The following is a 22,577-nucleotide window of genomic DNA, read 5'->3' as shown; positions in this document are numbered from 1 at the left end:
ACCGGGTGAGGGGCTTTGGCTACCATGCTTTACTGCTGTACCCGACAATCATCAAGCCGATGCATGGAGCTGAACAATGTCTTTTAACGACACAAACCTAAGTAGTGAAGTTTGTTTGCTCTCTGGAGGAAGATGGCCGTGAACAGCCCTCTTGACTGCTGCTAACTTTGTTTACAAACAAGGGCTATGGGTCTAGTGCTGGCACTTGGGACTGTGAAAAATAAACCCGGAACCATGAACCAGAAACTGGGGCTGCTACAGGTGCTCGTTCGGGATCTGGGTCTGTAGAAGGAAGGAAGGACAACCTGAGGAGCAAGCCGAAACACAAGGGATCCCCAGGCCCAGAGGTCAAAAGTGGTACTCCCCTGTGGCCTGCTCGCTCTGGGTCCCTACTCCATGCCTCGTCTTGTGGTCTGGTGCTGGGACTGAGTTAGGTGCGGGTGTTGGATCTACAGAGGGGAGGAAGGACAAACTGAGAAGCAAGCAGAAACACCCAGAGGTCAGGGATGGTACTCCCCTGTGGCTTGCTCGCTCCGGACGTAGGTCTAGATCTTTGGTCCTTCTTCCGTGCCTCTTCTGGTGTGGTGACTTGTTCCCGGTTCTGGTCCGGTTCTGGTTCTGTGAGAAGGATTGCTATAGAGGAAGGAAGGGGGCGAGAGAGGAAAAGGGAGAAGGGAGGTGGCGGTGGTGGTGGTGGTGGGAATGTCCATTGGCCTGGGCTGGTGCTGGAGGACGAGCGATGTGACGGCAAGGTTAGGAGGCAGGAGGCTGGAAGACGGAGGGGAACATACAGGGCCCAGACCCACCTGGCCCACCTGGGGTTGATCATTTTGTTGCATATTTTAGTGAGGGTAATTTGTGTTGTTGGGTGGTTCTGTTCACAGGTTACCAGTAGAGGCTCCTCAGAGGAGGAAGGGGAGGACCATCCTCCTCAGTGAAATTCATTACATATATTTATTGTAAAACATTTAAAAAGTTTTCCTTTTTAGATAAAACTATACTAAATATATTCACGTCACCAAATAATTGATTCAAATACACTGTTTTACAATGAAAGTCAACAGCACTCTGTAGGGTAGCACCATGGTGTAACTGGAGAACAGCTAGCTTCTGTCCTCCTCTGGGTACGTTGACTTCAATACAAAACCTAGGAGGCTCATGGTTCTCACCCCTTCCATAGACTTACACAATAATTAAGACAACTCCCGAAGTTTGTCCTCCAACAAATCAGAAGTCTTGCAGCATAATGCAGCATAAACTGACATGTTGTTATTAGCTATGTTGACTATTTATTTTTGTTTATTTTATTTCACCTATATTTAACCAGGTAAGCTAGTTGAGAACAAGTTCTCATTTACAACTGCGACCTAGCCAAGATAAAGCAAAGCAGTGCGACACAAACAACAACACAGAGTTACACATGGAATAAACAAGTGTACAGTCAATAACACAATATAAAAAAAGGAAAGTCTATATACAGTGTGTGCAAATGGCGTGAGGAGGTAAGGCAAAAAAAAAGGCCATAGTAGCGAAGTAGTTACAATTTAGCAAGTTAACACTGGAGTGATAGATGAGCGGATGATGATGTGCAAGTAGAAATACTGGTGTGCAAATGAGTAGAAAAGTAAATAAAAATAATATGGGGATGAAGTAGGTAGATTGGGTGGGATATTTACAGACGGGCTATGCACTATGACGTTACTTTAGCTAATATGGTGAAAACAATGTAGACTGTGTGTGTAGCGGTTATGATATGGTTTGGCTTGGAAACTTTTTCTCACCTGGTCAGATACAGCTGATGTGTTGCCTATTGAAGTCCACAAGCGAAGGGAAAATGTGAGAGTAGGAGAGCGCATAGATGTGAGAAGGAATACAACGTGGCTGCTATGAAAGTGAACTGTGTTTACGCATGATCAGGGGTGTATTCATTCCGCCGATTCTGTTGAAAAACATTTCTTAAAATGAAGCAAATGGAACGAAACGGGGATAAACATACCTGCATTTGTCCAATAGAAACTCTCTTTTGCAACTGTTGGACTAATTATTACACACTAGATCAGCTAGATGCAGGCAAGAGAGTGCAATGTGGTATTGAATGTGTCACTGTCCATCCATGTGTCATTGTCTGTTACCTCAAATGTTTTTTTGAGTATCATGTAGTAGCCTAGTCAAGTTTGTTTGCTAGCATTGGAGTTCGGGTTCTGGGGTGGTCTTCTGCTCTGGTCTCTTGTTGGTCTGGTGGTGGTCTTTCCCGTTAAGTAAGTTTTATCCAGTTGGAGTTGTCGTCATCTGAGTACAGGAGTTGTGAGGCGAGGGTGTCTTCCGGTTGTATGGCCTCTATCGAAACCAGCTCCCCTTTGACGAGGGCTTTGGAGTGGGATGGAGGTGTCTAGGAAGGGATTTGTTGGGGGAGCAGATGTGGAGGGGCTGGCAGGGGTGGGGACTGTTTCAAGAGACATCTTGGGTTGTGCCTGATGGAAGGTCTGGGTCTGGTTCTGGGACTGGTACTGGGTCTTCGTTGTTGTCTGGTGGAGGGGGTGAGGGGTTGGTTGGGTTAGGATTTGGATTAGTGGGGTTGGGGTAGGTGGCATTGACCCTTGCCCTGCCGGCAGGAACTGGGGCAGGTTCTGAAGAAGGGGACCCCTTTTCTGCACAGGTTGCAGGGTCATGTGGAGGCTCAGTCTAAGGTGGGATTGTTATCTTTACAGATCTTGCAGATGATGGCTGTGCAAACTGTGGCCAGACGGCCCAGTTGGCTGCAGTTCCTGCAAAGTTTGCGCATGCTCTAGTAATGGACGAAGCCTGTTGTTTCCCAGTGTGATGGTGTTGGGGTGGTGTTGGACTCCGCTCACTCTGAATGGGTCTGGTCTTACCTGGATCGGCCATTTTCGTACACCAGTACTGACGTTATCTTTGTCCAGGACCCTCTTAGCTGCTGACTTGAGGGTGGTGAACCTGCTTAGCCTATCTGGGAAATGTGGGACGGTAGCGTCCCACCCCGTCAACAGCCAGTGAAAGTGCAGGGCGCCAAATTCAAAACAACAAAAATCTCATAATTAAAATTCCTCAAGCATACAAGTATTTTACCACATTTTAAAGATAAAATTCTCGTTAATCCAGCCACAGTGTCTGATTTAAAAAAGGTTTTACAGCGAAAGCACCACAAACGATTATGTTAGGTCACCACCAAGTCACAGAAAAACACAGCCATTTTTCCAGCCAAAGAGAGGAGTCACAAAAAGCAGAAATAGAGATAAAATTAATCACTAACCTTTGATGATCTTCATCAGATGACACTCATAGGACTTCATGTTACACAATACATGTATTTTTTATTAGATAAAGTGCATATTTATATCCAAAAATCTCATTTTACATTGGCGTGTTATGTTCAGTAGTTCCAAAACATGCGGTGATTTTGCAGAGAGCCACATCAATTTACAGAAATACTCATAATAAACATTGATGAAAATTACAACTATTATACATGGAACTTTAGATAAACTTCTCCTTAATGCAACCGCTATGTCAGATTTAAAAAAAACTGAAAAAGCATACCATGCAATAATCTGAGTACAGAGCTCAGAGACCAAAACAGCCAAAGAGATATCCGCCATGTTGTGGAGTCAACATTAGTCAGAAATAGCATTATAAATATTCACTTACCTTTGATGATCTTCATCAGAATGCACTCCCAGGAATCCCAGTTCCACAATAAATGTTTGATTTGTTCGATACAGTTCATAATTTATGTCCAAATACCTCCTTTTGTTAGGGCGTTTGGTAAACAAATCCAAACGCACGTGCAAGTCCAGCCGAAAGGTCGGACGAAAAGTCCAAAAAGTTATATTACAGGTCGTAGAAACATGTCAAACGAAGTATAGAATCAATCTTTAGGATGTTTTTATCATAAATCTTCAATAATGTTCTAACCGGAGAATTCCTTTGTCTGTAGAAAAGCAATGGAACGCGAGGTAACTCTCACATGAACGCGCATCACGAGCTCATGGCAATCTGCCAGACACCTGGCTCAATCCCCTCTCATTCGGCCCCCCTTCACAGTAGAAGCGTCAAACAAGGTTCTAAAGACTGTTGACATCTAGTGGAAGCCTTGGGAAGTGCAAAATGACCCCACAGACACTGTATATTGGAATGGCAATGAGTTGAAAAACTACAAACCTTAGATTTCCCACTTCCTGGTTGGATTTTTCCCAGGTTTTTGCCTGCCATATGAGTTCTGTTATACTCACAGACATCATTCAAACAGTTTTAGAAACTTCAGTGATTTCTATCCAAATATACTAATTATATGCATATTCTAGCTTTTATGGCTGAGTAGCAGGCAGTTTACTCTGGGCACCTTATTCATCCAAGCTACTCAATACTGCCCCCCAGTCAGCAAGAAGTTAACAACACTTGGATGTTATAGCCCTGGATGCATTCAATTTGAAGCTGTACTGTAACTACCTTGGATTCTCTGTTGGTAAAGGGGTATGCTCTGCGTTTTTTAAACAGGGCTGAATCTTTGCAATTTCTGAACTTTGACCAAAACTGTTCTAGTAACTGGGGGGTCTTGAAACTGAAAATGATTCCTGTGGACCTGTGGGTTTCACCAGGCAGTTCAGGTCAGACGGCACAAAGCCTATGCCTCTCTGCACAAGCCTATACCTCTCTGGAGAATTTCACTGCTGAATTCCAGGCATGTCATGGTTTCTGGTCTGGCGGTTGTTGTTGATGTTGCTGCTGCCCCCCCCCCCCTCTCTCTCTCCCACATCAGGTTTACAACGGTTAAAAATACCTGGTAGAATCTGCCATGCAGCATTGAGGGAGACAGTCTACCAGAACAAAGAGCTTCTCTTTGTTCAAAACTCCTAATCCCCAAAATGGGAGAAATAAACAATATTTATATTTTTGAGAATGTGGGAATGGTCAATGGACACTTAAGGGACAGTCATGTCGAGTGTGTTTCATTTGGTGATCTCATGAAGGACAGGAAACACACATAACTATATCTCTTAATTTAACGTGTACATTTCCCAGCTGTCAGGTTTACATCTAAATGTGGGATAAAATGAATGAGTAAATATTAAACTATTTGTGAAAAGATGTAATGTGATGTTAGCCTTCTAAATGAGAATTGTTCTTCATATAAAAGTTTTAACTAGTCAATGAGGCCCCCGTGAGGCCAGACATTACATTAGGCATCATGGAACCGCTCCTTCTTCCCAAAATTTACATTAGACCAAGCAAACCACGGTGTAAGATAAGCAGCTGTTTAAATACTTTAGTCTGGTAAACGCATCCAATTATAAGAAGATTTCTGAATGGTACTCAGAAATATCCATTCTTACAACCTACGACTTTGATCTCTGGTGTACAAACCAGAGGCTTTTCTGACGACTCTCTCCAGCAGATGGACCGGCGACCACAGAGAGAGACAGTGAGACATAAACTCGTAAATATGTAAATTGCAGTTTCTTTTTGAATGAGCGGTCGTTCGTGTAAAGTATTAGCAATTTCTATGAGTGTAGTTATCAGCTATACGTTTCCCGGTCTTGAGCGGTCCACACCCCCTTTCTTTTGTCTACCAAGCCGTCATTTCGGTTTCATCCACTAGGGACTTTTTCTTTGTATCATGTAATACTACATGTATGAACTAGTTGTGTGAGTTTTCATGTATTTCTGTGATTTGATTAGTTAGTTAGTAAATAAATAATTAAGCCAATTTGTATATCGCTGATTCATAATTTATAATTTATGCTATGGTTCGTGCAGATATCCAAGGGTTTGCGACGTTTGGAATGAGACTAACGAAGGTAACAATTAATCATCATTAAAAGAAGACTGTAATTGATCAGATATTACAATTTCTGAAGAGTATATTCGGGAAATTATAACGCTGTAAATCTCAACATTTTCCGTGGTGCTCCGAATTCCTAGTTAATTAATGTTTACATGATTAGTTTAATTACGTAATAATTAAACCTAGGTAACTGATTTGATATAAATAAGTCTTCACATTTAATGAAAGTCCTGACACGACAACTGGTACTGTATACTTCCATACATTCTTTTAACTGGTACCGGGGGACCTTCAGACGAGTCTTGTGAGGCCTGTGGGCGTTCTAGAGCAAAACTAATGACATGTACAGTGGGGCAAAAAAGTATTTAGTCAGCCACCAATTGTGCAAGTTCTCCCACTTAAAAAGATGAGAGAGGCCTGTAATTTTCATCATAGGTACACTTCAACTATGACAGACAAAATGAGGGAAAAAATCCTGAAAATCACATTGTAGGATTTTTAATGAATTTATTTGCAAATTATGGTGTCACTCAAGTGACGCACCCTTACTAGGGACCCTTACTAGGGACAGCATGGAAGAGCACCAGTAAGCCAGTGACTCAGCCCCTGTAATAGGGTTAGAGGCAGAGAATCCCAGTGGAGAGAGGGGAACCGGCCAGGCAGAGAGAGCAAGCGTGGTTCGTTGCTCCAGTGCCTTTTCATTCACCTTCAGACTCCTGGGCCAGACTACACTCAATCATAGGACCCACTGAAGAGATGAGTCTTCAATAGAGACTTAAAGATTGAAACCGAGTCTGCGTCTCTCTCATGGGTAGGCAGACCATTCAAAAAGGTAGGCAGACCTCACATGGGTAGGCAGACCAAAAAATCCAAGATGGCGTAGCAGTCAGACGTCTTTGTCTTAGTCCTGTCGTGTCCCTTGTATATATCTTTTTATATATTTTTCTTCGCATATCTTTTAAAAATATTTTCCTAAACCTCAACTTCTAAATACTCTCCTGCAACCCACCTCACCCAATGTGGCATGGATCTGTATTTCTATTTACTTCGGATCTGGAATCCCTCAACTAATGCTAGCTAGCTAACCACCTACCAGCTATCAGTCAGGAAACCCCTGCTCGTGGTCATCAGCTAACCACCTACCAGCTATCAGTCAGGAAACCACTGCTCGTGGTCATCAGCTAACCTTTAGCTTGGAAAGCTCTCGCCAGTTCGTACTACGTGACTCAAACCAGAGCATAACGGACCTATTTTTTTCTCTCCATATCCCCGGATTCCTACCGCAAAATCTGAACATTTTCATCTGGATCTAAGCAACTAGCTAACCGCAATCCCGGGTGACTACTCCTGGCTAGCAATTCCATCCCGGAGCAAACACCAATTAACCTGGAGCTAGCCCATCTTGGGCTCCTTTGCTACCACCAAAGCCCACTCCTGGGCTACAATATCCGGACCCCTTCTACTGCCGGTACGGGGCACGGAACCCCGCCGATCCTCTATGACTGGAATACCGACATAATCTGCCCGAGAATTCCAACAGGCCCCTCAGGCGCGACGTCCGCTGAAGGCCCATTCTGCTAACCGCGGCCTGCTAGCTACCTAGAGCTACTTGGAACCCTACTAATCCACGAGTGGTCTATCGATGTCACCGCACGAAGAGGCAATAACAGACTTACCTCCATCGCGACGTCCCCCAAAGGCCCTTCTGCTAACTTGCTAGCCCCGGTCTGCTAACTGCTAGCTTGGTTGCCCCAGTCTGCTAACTGCTAGCTTTCGCCAGTCTGCTAACTGCTAGCTTGCCCCAGTCTGCTAACTGCTATCTTGCTTGCCCTGGTCTGCTAACTGATAGCTTGCTTTCCCCGATCTGCTAACTGCTAGCTTGCTTGCCCCGGTCTGCTAACTGCTAGCTTGCTAGCCCCGGTCTGCTAACTTCTAGCTTGCACACATCACCTGGTTTAAACGTCTCTAGAGACTATATCTCTCTCATCATTACTCATGTTTACCTCCAATGTACTCACATCCTACCTTTCCTTTGTCTGTACACTATGCCTTGAATCTATGCTATCGTGCCCAGAAACCTGCTCCTTTTACTCTCTGTTCCGAACGTGCTAGACGGTCAGTTCGTATAGCCTTTAGCCGTACCCTTATCCTACTTCTCCTCTGTTCCTCTGGTGATGTAGAGGTTAATCCAGGTCCTGCAGTGCCTAGCTCCACTCCCACTCCCCAGGTGCTCTCATTTGTTAACTTCTGTAACCGTAAAAGCCTTGGTTTCATGCATGTTAACATTAGAAGCCTACTCCTTAAGTTTGTTTTACTCACTGCTTTAGCACACTCTGCCAACCCGGATGTCTTAGCCATGTCTAAATCCTGGCTTAGGAAACCACCAAAAACCCTGAAATCTCCATCGCTAACTACAACATTTTCCACCAAGATAGAACTGCCAAAGGGGGCAGTGTTGCAATCTACTGCAAAGATAGCCTGCAGAGTTCTGTATTACTATCCAAGTCTGTACCCAAACAATTCAAGCTTCTACTACACCTTTCCAGAAACAAGTCTCTCACTGTTGCCACTTGCTATAGACCACCCTCTGCCCCCAGCTGTGCCCTCGATACTATATGTGAATTGATTTCCCCCCATCTATCTTCTGAGCTCGTGCTACTAGGTGACCTAAACTGAGACATGCTTAACACCCCGGTCATCCTACAATCTAAGCTTGATGCCCTCATTCTCACACAAATGATCAAGGAACCTACCAGGTACAACCCCAAATCTGTAAACACGGGCACCCTCATAGATATCATCCTAACTAACTCGCCCTCTAAATACACCACTGCTGTTTTCAATCAAGATCTCAGCAATCACTGCCTCATTGCCTGCATTGCCTGTATCTGTAATGGGTCTGCAACCAAACGACCACCCCTCATCATTGTCAAACGCTCCCTAAAACACTTCTGCGAGCAGGCCTTTCTAATTGACCTGGCCGGGGTATCCTGGAATGATATTGACCTCATCCCGTCAGTAGATGATGCCTGGCTATTCTTTAAAAGTGCCTTCCTCACCATCTTAACCTGTCTAGGGCAAGCGTTCCGCTAGCGGAACCCCACGACAACATTCCGCTGAAAAGGCAGCGCGCGAAATTCAAAAATATTTTTGGGAAATATGTAACTTTCACACATTAACAAGTCCAATACAGCAAATGAAAGATAAACATCTTGTTAATCTACCCATGGTGTCCGATTTCAAAAATGATTTACAGCGAAAGCACAACATATGATTATGTTAGCTCATAGTCAAGTCAAAACAACACACAGCCGTTTTCCAGCCAAAGATAGCAGTCACAAAAAGCAGAAATATAGATACAATTAATCACTAACCTTTGATGATCTTCATCAGATGACACTCATAGGACATCATGTTACACAATACATGTATGTTTTGTTCGATAATGTGCATATTTATATACAAAAATCTCAATTTACATTGGCGCGTTACGTGCAGTAATGTTTTGATTCCAAAACATCTGGTGATATTGCAGAAATACTCATAATAAACATTGATAAAAGATGCAAGTGTTATTCACAGAATTAAAGATAGACTCTATGCCACTGCTGTGTCAAATTTCTAAAAAACTTTATGGAAAAAGCATAATCTGAGAACGGCGCTCAGTACCTGCATATAAACAATTAGACAATTCCGCCATCTTGGAGTCAACATTAGTTAGAAAAAACACTATAAATAATATAAAATATCACTTACCTTTAATGATCTTCATCAGGTGGCACTCCCAGGAATCCCAGTTTGACAATAAATGACTGATTTGTTCCATAAAGTTCCATAAAGCCCATCATTTAGCCACTTGTTGTTAGCGTGTTCAGCCCAGTAATCCATCTTCATGAGGCGTGACCATTTCCACCATGACAAAAACTCAAAAAGTTCCGTTACAGGTCGTAGAAACAAGTCAAAACATGTCTGCAATCAACCTTTAGGATGTTTTTATATAAGCATGCCCCATTCATAAAATTTTGAACTAGGAATAGATATAGTCCTTGGTTCACTCCAGACCTGACTGCCCTTGACCAGCACAAAAACATCCTGTGGTGTTCTGCATTAGCATTGAATAGCCCCTGTGATATGCAACTTTTCAGGGAAGTTAGGAACAAATACACACAGGCAGTTAGGAAAGCTAAGGCTAGCTTTTTCAAACAGAAATTTGCATCCTGTAGTACTAACTCAAAAAAGTTCTGGGACACTGTAAAGTCTATGGAGATTAAAAGCACCTCCTCCCAGCTGCCCACTTCTCTGAGGCTAGGAAACACTGTTACCACCGATAAATCCACTATAATTGAGAATTTCAATAAGCATTTCTCCACGGCTGGCCATGCTTTCCACCTGGCTACCCCTACCCCGATCAACTGCCCGGCACCCCCCACAGCAACCCGCCAAAGCCCCCACCATTTCTCTTTCACCCAAATCCAGATAGCTGATGTTCTGAAAGAGCTGCAAAATCTGGACCCCTACAAATCAGCCGGGCTAGACAATCTGGACCCTCTCTTTCTAAAATGATCTGCCGAAATTGTTGCAACCCCTATTACTAGCCTGTTCAACCTCTCTTTCGTATCGTCTGAGATTCCCAAAGATTGGAAAGCTGCCGCGGTCATCCCCCTCTTCAAAGGGGGTGACACTCTAGACCCAAACTGCTACAGACCTATATCTATCCTACCCTGTCTTTCTAAGGTCTTCGAAAGCCAAGTTAACAAACAGATTACCGACCATTTCGAATCCCAACGCACCTTCTCCGCTATGCAATCTGGTTTCAGAGCTGGTCATGGGTGCACCTCAGCCACGCTCAAGGTCCTAAACGACATCCTAACCGCCATCGATAAGAGACATTACTGTGCAGCCGTATTCATCGACCTGACCAAGGCTTTTGACTCTGTCAATCACCACATTCTTATTGGCAGACTCGACAGCCTTGGTTTCTCAAATGACTGCCTCGCCTGGTTTACCAACTACTTCTCTGATAGAGTTCAGTGTGTCAAATCGGAGGGCCTGTTGTCCGGACCTCTGGCAGTCTCTATGGGGGTGCCACAGGGGTCAATTCTCGGGCTGACTCTCTTCTCTGTACATCAATGATGTTGCTCTTGCTGCTGGTGATTCTCTGATCCACCTCTACGCAGACGACACCATTCTGTATACTTCTGGCCCCTCTTTGGACACTGTGTTAACTAACCTCCAGACGAGCGTCATAGCCATACAACTCTCCTTCCGTGGCCTCCAACTGCTCTTAAACGCAAGTAAAACTAAATACATGCTATTCAATCGATCACTGCCCGCACCTGCTTGCCCGTCCAGCATCACTACTCTGGACGGCTCTGACTTTGAATACGTGGACAACTACAAATACCTAGGGGTCTGGTTAGACTGTAAACTCTCCTTCCAGACTCACATTAAGCATCTCCAATCCAAAATTTAATCTAGAATCGGCTTCCTATATTCCAACAAAGCATCCTTTACTCATGCTGCCAAACATACCCTCGTAAAACTGACCATCCTACCGATCCTCGACTTCGGTGATGGCATCTATAAAATAGCCTCCAACACTCTACTCAACAAATTGGATGCAGTCTATCACAGTGCCATCCGTTTTGTCACCAAATCCCCATACACTACCCACCACTGCGACCTGTACGCTCTCATTGGTTGGCCCTCGCTTCATACTCGTTGCCAAACCCAGTGGCTACAGGTTATCTACAAGTCTCTGCTAGGTAAAGCCCCGCCTTATCTCAGCTCACTGGTCACCATGGCAGCACCCACTCGTAGCATGCGCTCCAGCAGGTATATCTCACTGGTCACCCTAAGCCAATTCCTCCTTTGGTCGTCTTTCCTTCCAGTTCTCTGCTGCCAATGACTGGAACGAAGTGCAAAAATCTCTGAAGCTGGAGACTTATATCTCCCTCACTAGCTTTAAGCACCAGCTGTCAGAGCAGCTCACAGATCACTGCACCTGTACATAGCCCATCTGTTAAAAGCCCATCTATCTACCTACCTCATCCCCATACTGTATTTTATTTATTTTTCTTGCTCCTTTGCACCCCAGTATCTCTACTTGCACATTCATCTTCTGCACACCTACCATTCCAGTGTTTAATTGCTATATTGTAATTACTTTGCCACTGTGGTCTATTTATTGCCTTAACCCCCTTATCTTACCTCATTTGCACTCACTGTATATATACTTTTTGTTTTCTTTTGTTCTACTGTATTAATGACTGTATGTTTTGTTTATTCCATGTGTAACTCTGTGTTGTATGTGTCGAATTACTATGCTTTATCTTGGACAGGTCGCAGTTGCAAATTAAAACTTGTTCTCAACTAGCCTACCTGGTTAAATAAAGGTGAAATAAAATAAATAAATAAAAATTCCATAAAAATGGAGCTCTATAGGAGAAAGCCCTGCCTCCAGCTGTTTGCTTAGAAATTCTAAGGACAGTAAGGAGGCCTGCGTCTTGTGACCGTAGCAACGTGTAGGTATGTACGGCAGGATCAAATCGGAAAGATAGGTAGGAGCAAGCCCTTGTAATGCTTTGTTGGTTGGCAGTAAAACCTTGAAATCAGCCCTAGCCTTAAAGAGACTGATTTTTATGGGGATGTGTTTATTATGTTAAATAGATCAACACACGGGTGCGTCATTCGACACGTAAGGATTAACAGTGACCCTGGGATCGACCCTGGCACTTCATTGGGATCTACGGTCAGTGATTGAGTAAGGCAAACTTACGTGTTGTTTGCTCTGCTTTTGGACACAAGGTCAACGGCTTGCAGAGAAAGGGCATGGTAGGATAAGTAATGAAAGGTTCACCGAGTTGCATGTTTAGGAGCAAAGAAAAGCCATTTTAACAATAATATTATAATATAAATAAACCTAACCATTGATCAATCAACCCAATCTCCAAATAATACGCCAACCCACGGGGTAACTGCAGCAAGAGAATTACGCCATGGCTTGACATTTTAATTACAACATGTGGTGCCTTATCTTAGCTGTCAGTCAAACGCAGCAAAAGTGAAAATAAAACTTAAATTTAAGCAAAAAAATCTAAATGTTTACATTTTGGGAGAGGGTTAAACTTCAGTTTAGGCATTCATTTCGAGTGGTTAAGTTAAGGGTTACATTTTGGGAGAGGGTTAAACTTCAGTTTAGGCATTCATTTCGAGTGGTTAAGATAAGGGTTACATTTTGGGAAAAGGTTAAACTTCAGTTTAGGCATTCATTTTGATTTATGGTAAGTGGTGGTGTGTTATGTGATTAACAATGACTCTGGAATCGATCCTGGCACTTCATTGGGATCTACGGTCAGTGATTGAGTAAGGCAAACTTACATGTTGTTTGCTCTGCTTTTGGACACAAGGTCAACGGCTTGCAGAGAAAGGGCATGGTAGGATAAGTAATGAAAGGTTCACTGAGTTGCATGTTTAGGAGCAAAGAAAAGCCATTTTAACAATAATATTATAATATAAATAAACCTAACCATTGTTTAATCAACCCAATCTCCAAATAATACGCCAACCCGCGGGGTAACTGCAGCAACAGAATTACGCCATGGCTTGACATTTAAATTACAACATGTTGTACCATATTTTAGTAATCACAGAATTACGCCTTGACTTGACATTTTAATTACAACATGTGGTGTCTTATCTTAGTTGTCAGTCAAACACAGCAAAAGTGAAAATAAGATTTCAGTTTTCAATCATTAATTCCAAATGATTAAATGAAGGGTTAGGGTTAAGGTTAGGGTTATGGTTAGGTTTAAAATCAGATTTTAAGTGGCTGTGCCAGCTACTGACGACTCTGCAGAGCTGCCTCCAGGGCAAGATTCATGACAATAAATGCCAACCTGCACACTATTTATTTAATTTATATACAAGTTCAGCAAGTGGTACTCACTGCTTTTGTAGGTAGAGAACAGAGGAGGCTGGTGGGTATAGGCTCAATGTAATGACTGAAATGGAATGGATAGAAAGATATCAAACACATCGAACACATGGTATCTATGTCTGATACCGTTGCATTAATTCCATTCCAGCCTCTACAATGAGCCGGTCCTCTGATATCTCTGCCCACTAACCACCACTGGTGGAGAAATAATGATTAGACCATACAGTGTGATACAATACAGGAAACCTTCCTTTTCATGTTCAGCCATACAATCCTAACAGTGACACCATTTAGATAGTTTACAGTTGATGATCTGGTCGTCCTAATAATGTTCCATAATAACAAAGTGATTGTTTACATCAGGTTTGGAGATGATATTCCTGGAATGGATGGTCTTGTTACTGGTAAAATATCTCTCTGTTGGCAGACACATTCTGCCAACGAATTGCAAAAATTGCTGAAGCTGGAGACTTTTATTTCCCTCACCAACTTTAAACATCTGCTATCTGAGCAGCTAACCGATTGCTGCAGCTGTACATAGTCCATCTGTAAATAGCCCACCCAATCTACCTACCTCATCCCGATACTGTTTTTATTTACTTTTCTCCTCTTTTGCACACCAGTATCTCTACTTGCACATCATCATCTACTCATTTATCACTCCAGTGTTAACCTCTAACGAGCCTCTACCCCGGGTCCGGGAGCACCCCCCACCCCCCCACACACTGATTAGCATAGCTAGCATAGCTTCACAAGTAGATAGTAGCATCTAAATATCATTAAATCACAAGTCCAAGACACCAGATGAAAGATACAGATCTTGTGAATAAAGCCACCATTTCAGATTTTTAAAATGTTTTACAGGGAAGACAAAATATGTAAATCTATTAGCTAAACACGTTAGCAAAATACACCACTATTCTAACTCCATCAGTTTCTTACTCCTTCAGGTGCTATCACCAATTCGGCTCAACTAAGATATTGATAGCCACTAACCAAGAAAAAACCTCTTCAGATGACAGTCTGATAACATATTCATGGTATAGGATAGTTTTTGTTAGAAAAAAGTGCATATTTCAGGTAGAAATCACAGTTTACAATTGCACCAACCATCACAAGACGACTAGAATTACTATAGAGAGCAACGTGTATGACCAATTTACTCTTAATAAAACATTTCATAAGAATAGACAAAGCATAGCAATGGAAAGACCCAGATCTTGTGATTCCAGACAATATTTCAGATTTTCTAAGCGTTTTACAGCGAAAACACAATAAATCGATAAGTTAGCATACCACATGTGAAAACGTTACCAGAGCATCGATTCCAGCCAAAGAGCGCTATAACGTAATCACCGCCAAAATATATTAATTTTTTCACTAACCTTCTCAGAATTCTTCCGATGACACTCCTGTAACATCATTTTACAACATACATATACAGTTTGTTCGAAAAGGTGCATATTTAGCCATACAAAACCGTGGTTATACAATGGAAATAGTCACAACTCAAGCCTCAAAATGAGGAACGTCAGCTTTCAGAGTGATCTAGTTTAATCGAAAGCTAATCATATACTTGACTAAAAAATACAGGGTTGACAGGAATCGAAAGACAAATTAGTTCTTAATGCAACCGCTGATTTACATTTTTAAAATTATCCTTACTTTTCAATACAGGGTTCGCCAAGTGAAGCTATACCAAACAAAATGGCGAAATATGCGTTTAAAATATTTCGACAGAACAACGATTTATCATATTAAATATTGCTTACTTTGAGCTGTTCTTCCATCAGATTCTTGGGCAATGTATCCTTTCTATGTTATAAACGTCTTTTGGTCGATAGATGTCCTCTGTCCTTCGAAATGTCCACCACCAACGACCGACACCCCGAAACGTTTCCAAAGCTAAAAAGTGCACGACAAATAAATTCCTCAGAATCGCACTAAACGGATATAAATTGCTATAAAACGGTTCAAATTAACTACATTATGATGTTTTTAACAACTATAACGACTGAAAACATGACCGGAGAAATATTGCTGGTTAGACAACGATTTGGAATGAGGCAAGTCCGATGTCCTTCACGCTTCAGGCGCGCGACGAGAAAGGGAGGTCCCTATACATTTTGTGGTTTTATAATGGCTGTGATTGTGCAATCGATTCCATTCAAAACGTGATGACGTACAGACACCCAGAGGAAGACGTAGGCAGTGTCGGTTTCTTCATAGCATTCACTGTCGCCTTAAAAACAGACTCCAGATCAGGGGTAAAAATTTCTGAAATCTGACCCCTGTCATGAAAAGTGCTGTAGATATTGTTCTGTACCACTCAGAGACAAAATTCCAACTTCTATAGAAACTACAAAGTGTTTTCTATCCAATAATAACAATAATATGCATATTGTACGATCAAGAATTTAGCACGAGGCAGTTTAATTTGGAGACCCAAATATGCTAATGCGGAACAGCACCCCCTATAGTTGCAAGAAGTTATTAATCTGCTAAATTGTAATTTTTCGCTACTATGGCCTATTTATTGCCTTACCTCCTCATGCCTTTTGCACACACTGTATATAGACTTTCTTTTTTTTCTACTGTGTCATTGACTTGTTTATTGTGTTATTGGCTTGTTAATTGTTTATTCCATGTGTAACTCTGTGTTGTTGTCTGTGTCACACTGCTTTGCTTTATCTTGGCCAGGTCGCAGTTGTAAATGAGAACTTGTTCTCAACTAGCCTACCTGGTTAAATAAAGGTGAAATAAATGAAAAATTAAATTCTAGACTATTACAGCTTCCTTTCTTTAAGAACAATACAAGAAGGGACTCTCACATTAAAGAGATTCAACTTGTTTCCAACATGGTTCCCGTGGAATACACATTGAAATCCTAACTGAATCCTAACTGAATCCTAACTGAATCCTAAATGAATCCTAACTGAATCCTAACTGAACACTGCTCTGTTCCACTCTCTAGTTTCACTCCAATCACTGAGTTAAACTATAGTGAAACTGAGAGATTATTCAATTCGGTTCCCAGGATACTGTGCATTATTCAATTATTCTGTATGTTTCCATCCATAGATATAACAGTGATCTAATAAAATAAAATAAAAAATTAGGTCTGTCTGACATTCAATAACAATACTTAGGGCTGCATTCAATCCGTATCACTGAAGTGTTGTGGTATATTCACGTTACAGAGTTCACAGAGATTACATTCAATCCGTATCACTGAAGTGTTGTGGTATATTCACGTTACAGAGTTCACAGAGATTACATTCAATCCGTATCACTGAAGTGTTGTGGTATATTCACGTTACAGAGTTCACAGAGATTACATTCAATCCGTATCACTGAAGTGTTGTGGTATATTCACGTTACAGAGTTCACAGAGATTACATTCAATCCGTATCACTGAAGTGTTGTGGTATATTCACGTTACAGAGTTCACAGAGATTACATTCAATCCGTATCACTGAAGTGTTGTGGTATATTCACGTTACAGAGTTCACAGAGATTACATTCAATCCGTATCACTGAAGTGTTGTGGTATATTCACGTTACAGAGTTCACAGAGATTACATTCAATCCGTATCACTGAAGTGTTGTGGTATATTCACGTTACAGAGTTCACAGAGACTACATTCAATCCGTGTCACTGGAGTGTTGTGGTATATTCACGTTACAGAGTTCACGGAGACTACATTCAATCCGTGTCACTGGAGTGTTGTGGTATATTCACGTTACAGAGTTCACGGAGACTACATTCAATCCGTATCACTGGAGTGTTGTGGTATATTCACGTTACAGAGTTCACGGAGACTACATTCAATCCGTATCACTGGAGTGTTGTGGTATATTCACGTTACAGAGTTCACGGAGACTACATTCAATCCGTATCACTGGAGTGTTGTGGTATATTCACGTTACAGAGTTCACGGAGACTACATTCAATCCGTATCACTGGAGTGTTGTGGTATATTCACGTTACAGAGTTCACGGAGACTACATTCAATCCGTATCACTGGAGTGTCGTGGTATATTCACGTTACAGAGTTCACGGAGACTACATTCAATCCGTATCACTGGAGTGTTGTGGTATATTCACGTTACAGAGTTCACGGAGACTACATTCAATCCGTATCACTGGAGTGTTGTGGTATATTCACGTTACAGAGTTCACGGAGACTACATTCAATCCATATCACTGGAGTGTTGTGGTATATTCACGTTACAGAGTTCACGGAGACTACATTCAATCCGTATCACTGGAGTGTTGTGGTATATTCACGTTACAGAGTTCACGGAGACTACATTCAATCCGTATCACTGGAGTGTTGTGGTATATTCACGTTACAGAGTTCACGGAGACTACATTCAATCCGTATCACTGGAGTGTTGTGGTATATTCACGTTACAGAGTTCACGGAGACTACATTCAATCCGTATCACTGGAGTGTCGTGGTATATTCACGTTACAGAGTTCACGGAGACTACATTCAATCCGTATCACTGGAGTGTTGTGGTATATTCACGTTACAGAGTTCACGGAGACTACATTCAATCCGTATCACTGGAGTGTTGTGGTATATTCACGTTACAGAGTTCACGGAGACTACATTCAATCCGTATCACTGGAGTGTTGTGGTATATTCACGTTACAGAGTTCACGGAGACTACATTCAATCCGTATCACTGGAGTGTTGTGGTATATTCACGTTACAGAGTTCGCGGAGACCGCATTCACGGTAAACGCTGCATATGTCGGCTCACTCGGAAATCACCTTTAGATTTTAACACGTTGCAGATTGATCCAGGTCTTATTTCTAAAATAAAAACCCAATTTCCATTTCAGCTTCTTGGGAACAGATCTGCCCCTGGGAGGCTTACAATCACCTGGAGCTGCATGAGCTGGCACAGTACAGAATCATCTGAGTACTACAACAGCCACAATCCTCTCTGTCTGTCATCAGCTACAATTAGAGAGGGAGTTTCCGTAGCAACTGGATCAAATCACAGCAGAATTTGGACAGATCAGAGTCAGACAACAACAACAGTATATTTTGGAGGCTGCCTGACTGTTGGTTTGTATTGTTGTGGTCTCTTGAATCCAAAGTGGACACGTACCATCTCTGATATCATGGTAGACATGTTTGGTGTCTCTATTTCACATTAGTCTCTCTGAAAATTACATTGTCCTGTTCCACTAACACACTAGCCAATACATTGTAGTGTTCGTCTAACACACTAGCCAGTACATTCTAGTGTTCCTCTAACACACTAGCCAATACATTGTAGTGTTCCTGTTTGGCCCTGTCTGGGGGTATCATCGGATGGGGCCACAGTGTCTCCTGACCCCTCCTGTCTCAGCCTCCAGTATTTATCCTGCAGTAGTTTATGTGTCGGGGGGCTAGGGTCAGTCTGTTATATCTGGAGTATTTATCCTGTCTAATCCGGTGTCCTGTGTGAATTTAAGTATGCTCTCCCTAATTCTCTCTTTCTCTCTTTCTTTCTTTCTCTCTCGGAGGACCTGTGCCCTAGGACCATGCCTCAGGACTACCTGGCATGATGACTCCTTGCTGTCTCCAGTCCACCTGGCCATGCTGCTGCTCCAGTTTCAACTGTTCTGCCTGCGGCTATTGAACCCTGACCTGTTCACCGGACGTGCTACCTGTCCCAGACCTGCTGTTTTCAACTCTCTAGAGACAGCAGGAGCGGTAGAGATACTCTCAATGATCGGCTATGAAAAGCCAACTGACATTTACTCCTGAGGTGCTGACCTGTTGCACCCTCAACAACTACTGTGATTATTATTATTTGACCATGCTGGTCATTTATGAACATTTGATCATCTTGGCCATGTTCTGTTATGATCTCCACCCGGCACAGCCAGAAGAGGACTGGCCACCCCTCATAGCCTGGTTCCTCTCTAGGTTTCTTCCTAGGTTTTGGCCTTTCTAGGGAGTTTTTCCTAGCCACCGTGCTTCTACATCTGCATTGCTTGCTGTTTGGGGTTTTAGACTGGGTTTCTGTATAGCACTTTGAGATAGCAGCTGATGTAAGAAGGGCTATATAAATAAATTTGATTTGATTTGATTCCACTAACACACCAGCTAATACATTGTAGTGTACCTCTAGCACACTAGCCAGTACATTGTAGTGTTCCACTAACACACTAGCCAATACATTGTAGTGTTCCACTAACACACTAGCCAATACATTGTCCTGTTCCTTTAATAAACTAGCCAGTACATTGTAGTGTTTCACTAATACACTAGCCAATACATTGGAGTGTTTCACTAACACACTAGCCAGTCTACTGCCCTCTCCCTTTAGTGTATTGTGATATCTCCCACTCGTTCTTCCTCCTGTGGGATTTATTTCTAACAGTTGTTTGTGATTTTCTGCCAAGTTAAACTATTGACACTTCACTCACTCAGGGATTCTAGTGCTTTTCCCAACTACCAGTACCTGCTGTATAAATGTCTGATCCTTCTTTACCCAACTACCAGTACCTGCTGTATAAATGTCTGATCCTTCTTTTCCCAACTACCAGTACCTGCTGTATAAATGTCTGATCCTTCTTTTCCCAACTACCAGTACCTGCTGTATAAATGTCTGATCCTTCTTTTCCCAACTACCAGTACCTGCTGTATAAATGTCTGATCCTTCTTTTCCCAACTACCAGTACCTGCTGTATAAATGTCGGATCCTTCTTTTCCCAACTACCAGTACCTGCTGTATAAATGTCTGATCCTTCTTTACCCAACTACCAGTACCTGCTGTATAAATGTCTGATCCTTCTTTTCCCAACTACCAGTACCTGCTGTATAAATGTCTGATCCTTCTTTTCCCAACTACCAGTACCTGCTGTATAAATGTCTGATCCTTCTTTTCCAGAGTATAGTTCTACAGTACCTAGGGTTCCTAATCTCTCAGACATTATCATGTATTATATAAGTCCCTATTGTAGTATTACAATAATGTATCAATGAACAACAATTCTCTCTTACATGTATTGCATACTGTTAATTTATGCTGCCTGTGCTTTTCTATACTGTAGATACTATTTTCCTACTCACTCTCAAGCGCCAATTTGATATGTTATGTCCATGTTCAATTGAGTGCTGAAGGTGTGTTTTGTAGATGCCTGACTGTGCATGTCTGTCTGTGTGGTGGAGCGGTGACTGGGAGCAGCTGTATCGGCTGTGATGACAAGGAACTTAGCTTGGCTCAGGTTACGGGCTTTATTAAGGTGTTTGATAATGGGAGGAGCATGTGGGTTTTTACACAACTATCAGCAGCAATGGATTCGTTGGAACAAACTCAGAATAAAGTTGGAGATATTGTTTTTGTAACGTTCTTCGTCGGGCGAAAGAGAGGAGGACAAAAATGCAACGTGATGATTATCCATTTTAATAGAATACTTTAAACAACGAACAAAAAACAATAAACCGACAAAATAAACGAAGACGAAACAGTCCCGTAACGTAAACACAGGAACACAGTAACAGGAACAATCACCCACAACCCACAATACAAAACAGGCTACCTAAATATGGCTCCCAATCAGAGACAACGACTAACACCTGCCTCTGATTGAGAACCATATCAGGCCAAACACATAGAAACAGACAAACTAGACATACAACATAGAATGCCCACTCATATCACACCCTGACCAAACAAAACAGAAACATACAACGCAAACTATGGTCAGGGCGTGACAGTTTTGGAGAAAATAAATCTGCCTTTGTTATATGAATTGTTATACTAATAATCCATCCCCATCATAATCTGTGTACTCATTGATTCAGTTACAACAAACAACTGACTGAAGATGCCTTCTGCTCTAAATGGGCACCGACAGCCTTATTTCTATAACACACATGGAGATGGACATGTCATCACAAGTCATCATGTCAATGGTCTGGTCAGTCACATGTCACTCACATGTTGACCTCCCAGTCTCTGTAGTTGTCGGCCCCGCAGCACTGCAGTCCTATCTGGATCTCATCTGTGATGAACCTCAAGTCCAGGTCATCCTGGTAACGCACCATGGCAGCCAGCATACCTGACCTCAGGTATCCCTCTATCTGACCCTGCAGGCTGTATGCCACGATGGCCGCTAGGACCTGGGCTGCTACCAGGACCAGCACGGTGGCTGAGAAGACCTGGAGCAGGCAGCAGTTCTCTCTCAGAGCCCCCACACAGCCTGACAGGCAGAGGGTAGACAGCACCAAGCCCAGTATCACAAACACCAGCATGGGGTCAGTGTTGATCTGTCCTATTTTCTCCTGAGCGAAGGATTCCTTGTTGATGAGGCCCCACAGTCCCAGGGCCAGGACCACCAGGCCTAGCACCGTGAAGATGAGGTTGCTGAAGAACAGGAGGTACTTGAGAAGGCAGTCTCTCAGGGAGAAGGGCCTGCTACAGGCTCTGGGTTTTACCTCCCTGGTTCTACCCTGGTTCCCTGGTCCATCATTTGGTCCTGGTTCTGGAGCCTGTTCTTCTGTGCTGCTCTCATCAGTCCCCTGAAGGACTCCTGACAACTCTCTATCTGAGTCTGTCTTCAAAGAGGAAACAGGACAGACAATAAACAATGAGATTTCACTGAGACAAAAACAACTCATCAAGTTCAGTCTGTAGTGGTCATTGTCTTTAGGTTTAGCCTACAGAACGGGTCTCCTCATCCAAGTAAAAAATTGCATAATGGGTGGACTGGTAGCCATTGGAGTTTGTGCATGACTTTACCCGTCAAACTGACAGGGTTAAAGGTTGCATGTCCTTTTATTCATTTATTTTTCTATGCTTGCAACATTGAAGGGACTGTAA

At 42.5% G+C, this 22,577-nt stretch overlaps 1 protein-coding gene and 1 long non-coding RNA gene across 2 annotated transcripts; one reads left to right on the top strand and one right to left on the bottom strand.

Annotated features, from left to right (window-relative positions):
* The first annotated feature begins 1,274 nt into the window (after positions 1–1,274).
* LOC139571238 (uncharacterized) lies at positions 1,275–20,744 on the top strand. Its single transcript, XR_011674259.1, has 2 exons — positions 1,275–1,327; positions 18,598–20,744. It is a non-coding gene; the product is annotated as an uncharacterized lncRNA (long non-coding RNA).
* A 398-nt stretch (positions 20,745–21,142) lies between these two features.
* On the bottom strand, positions 21,143–22,171 carry LOC139577219 (tetraspanin-10-like; the record flags this gene model as incomplete). The annotated part of the gene is made up of 1 exon (XM_071404520.1): positions 21,143–22,171. A coding segment is annotated over one exon (480 nt), but the record flags the coding sequence as incomplete, so codon positions are not given.
* Between the last annotated feature and the right edge of the window lie 406 nt (positions 22,172–22,577).

The sequence above is a fragment of the Salvelinus alpinus genome, chromosome 1, assembly GCF_045679555.1.
Source record: "Salvelinus alpinus chromosome 1, SLU_Salpinus.1, whole genome shotgun sequence".
In the NCBI taxonomy this organism is placed as follows: domain Eukaryota; kingdom Metazoa; phylum Chordata; class Actinopteri; order Salmoniformes; family Salmonidae; genus Salvelinus; species Salvelinus alpinus.
This window is presented reverse-complemented; position numbering and strand designations above follow the sequence as displayed.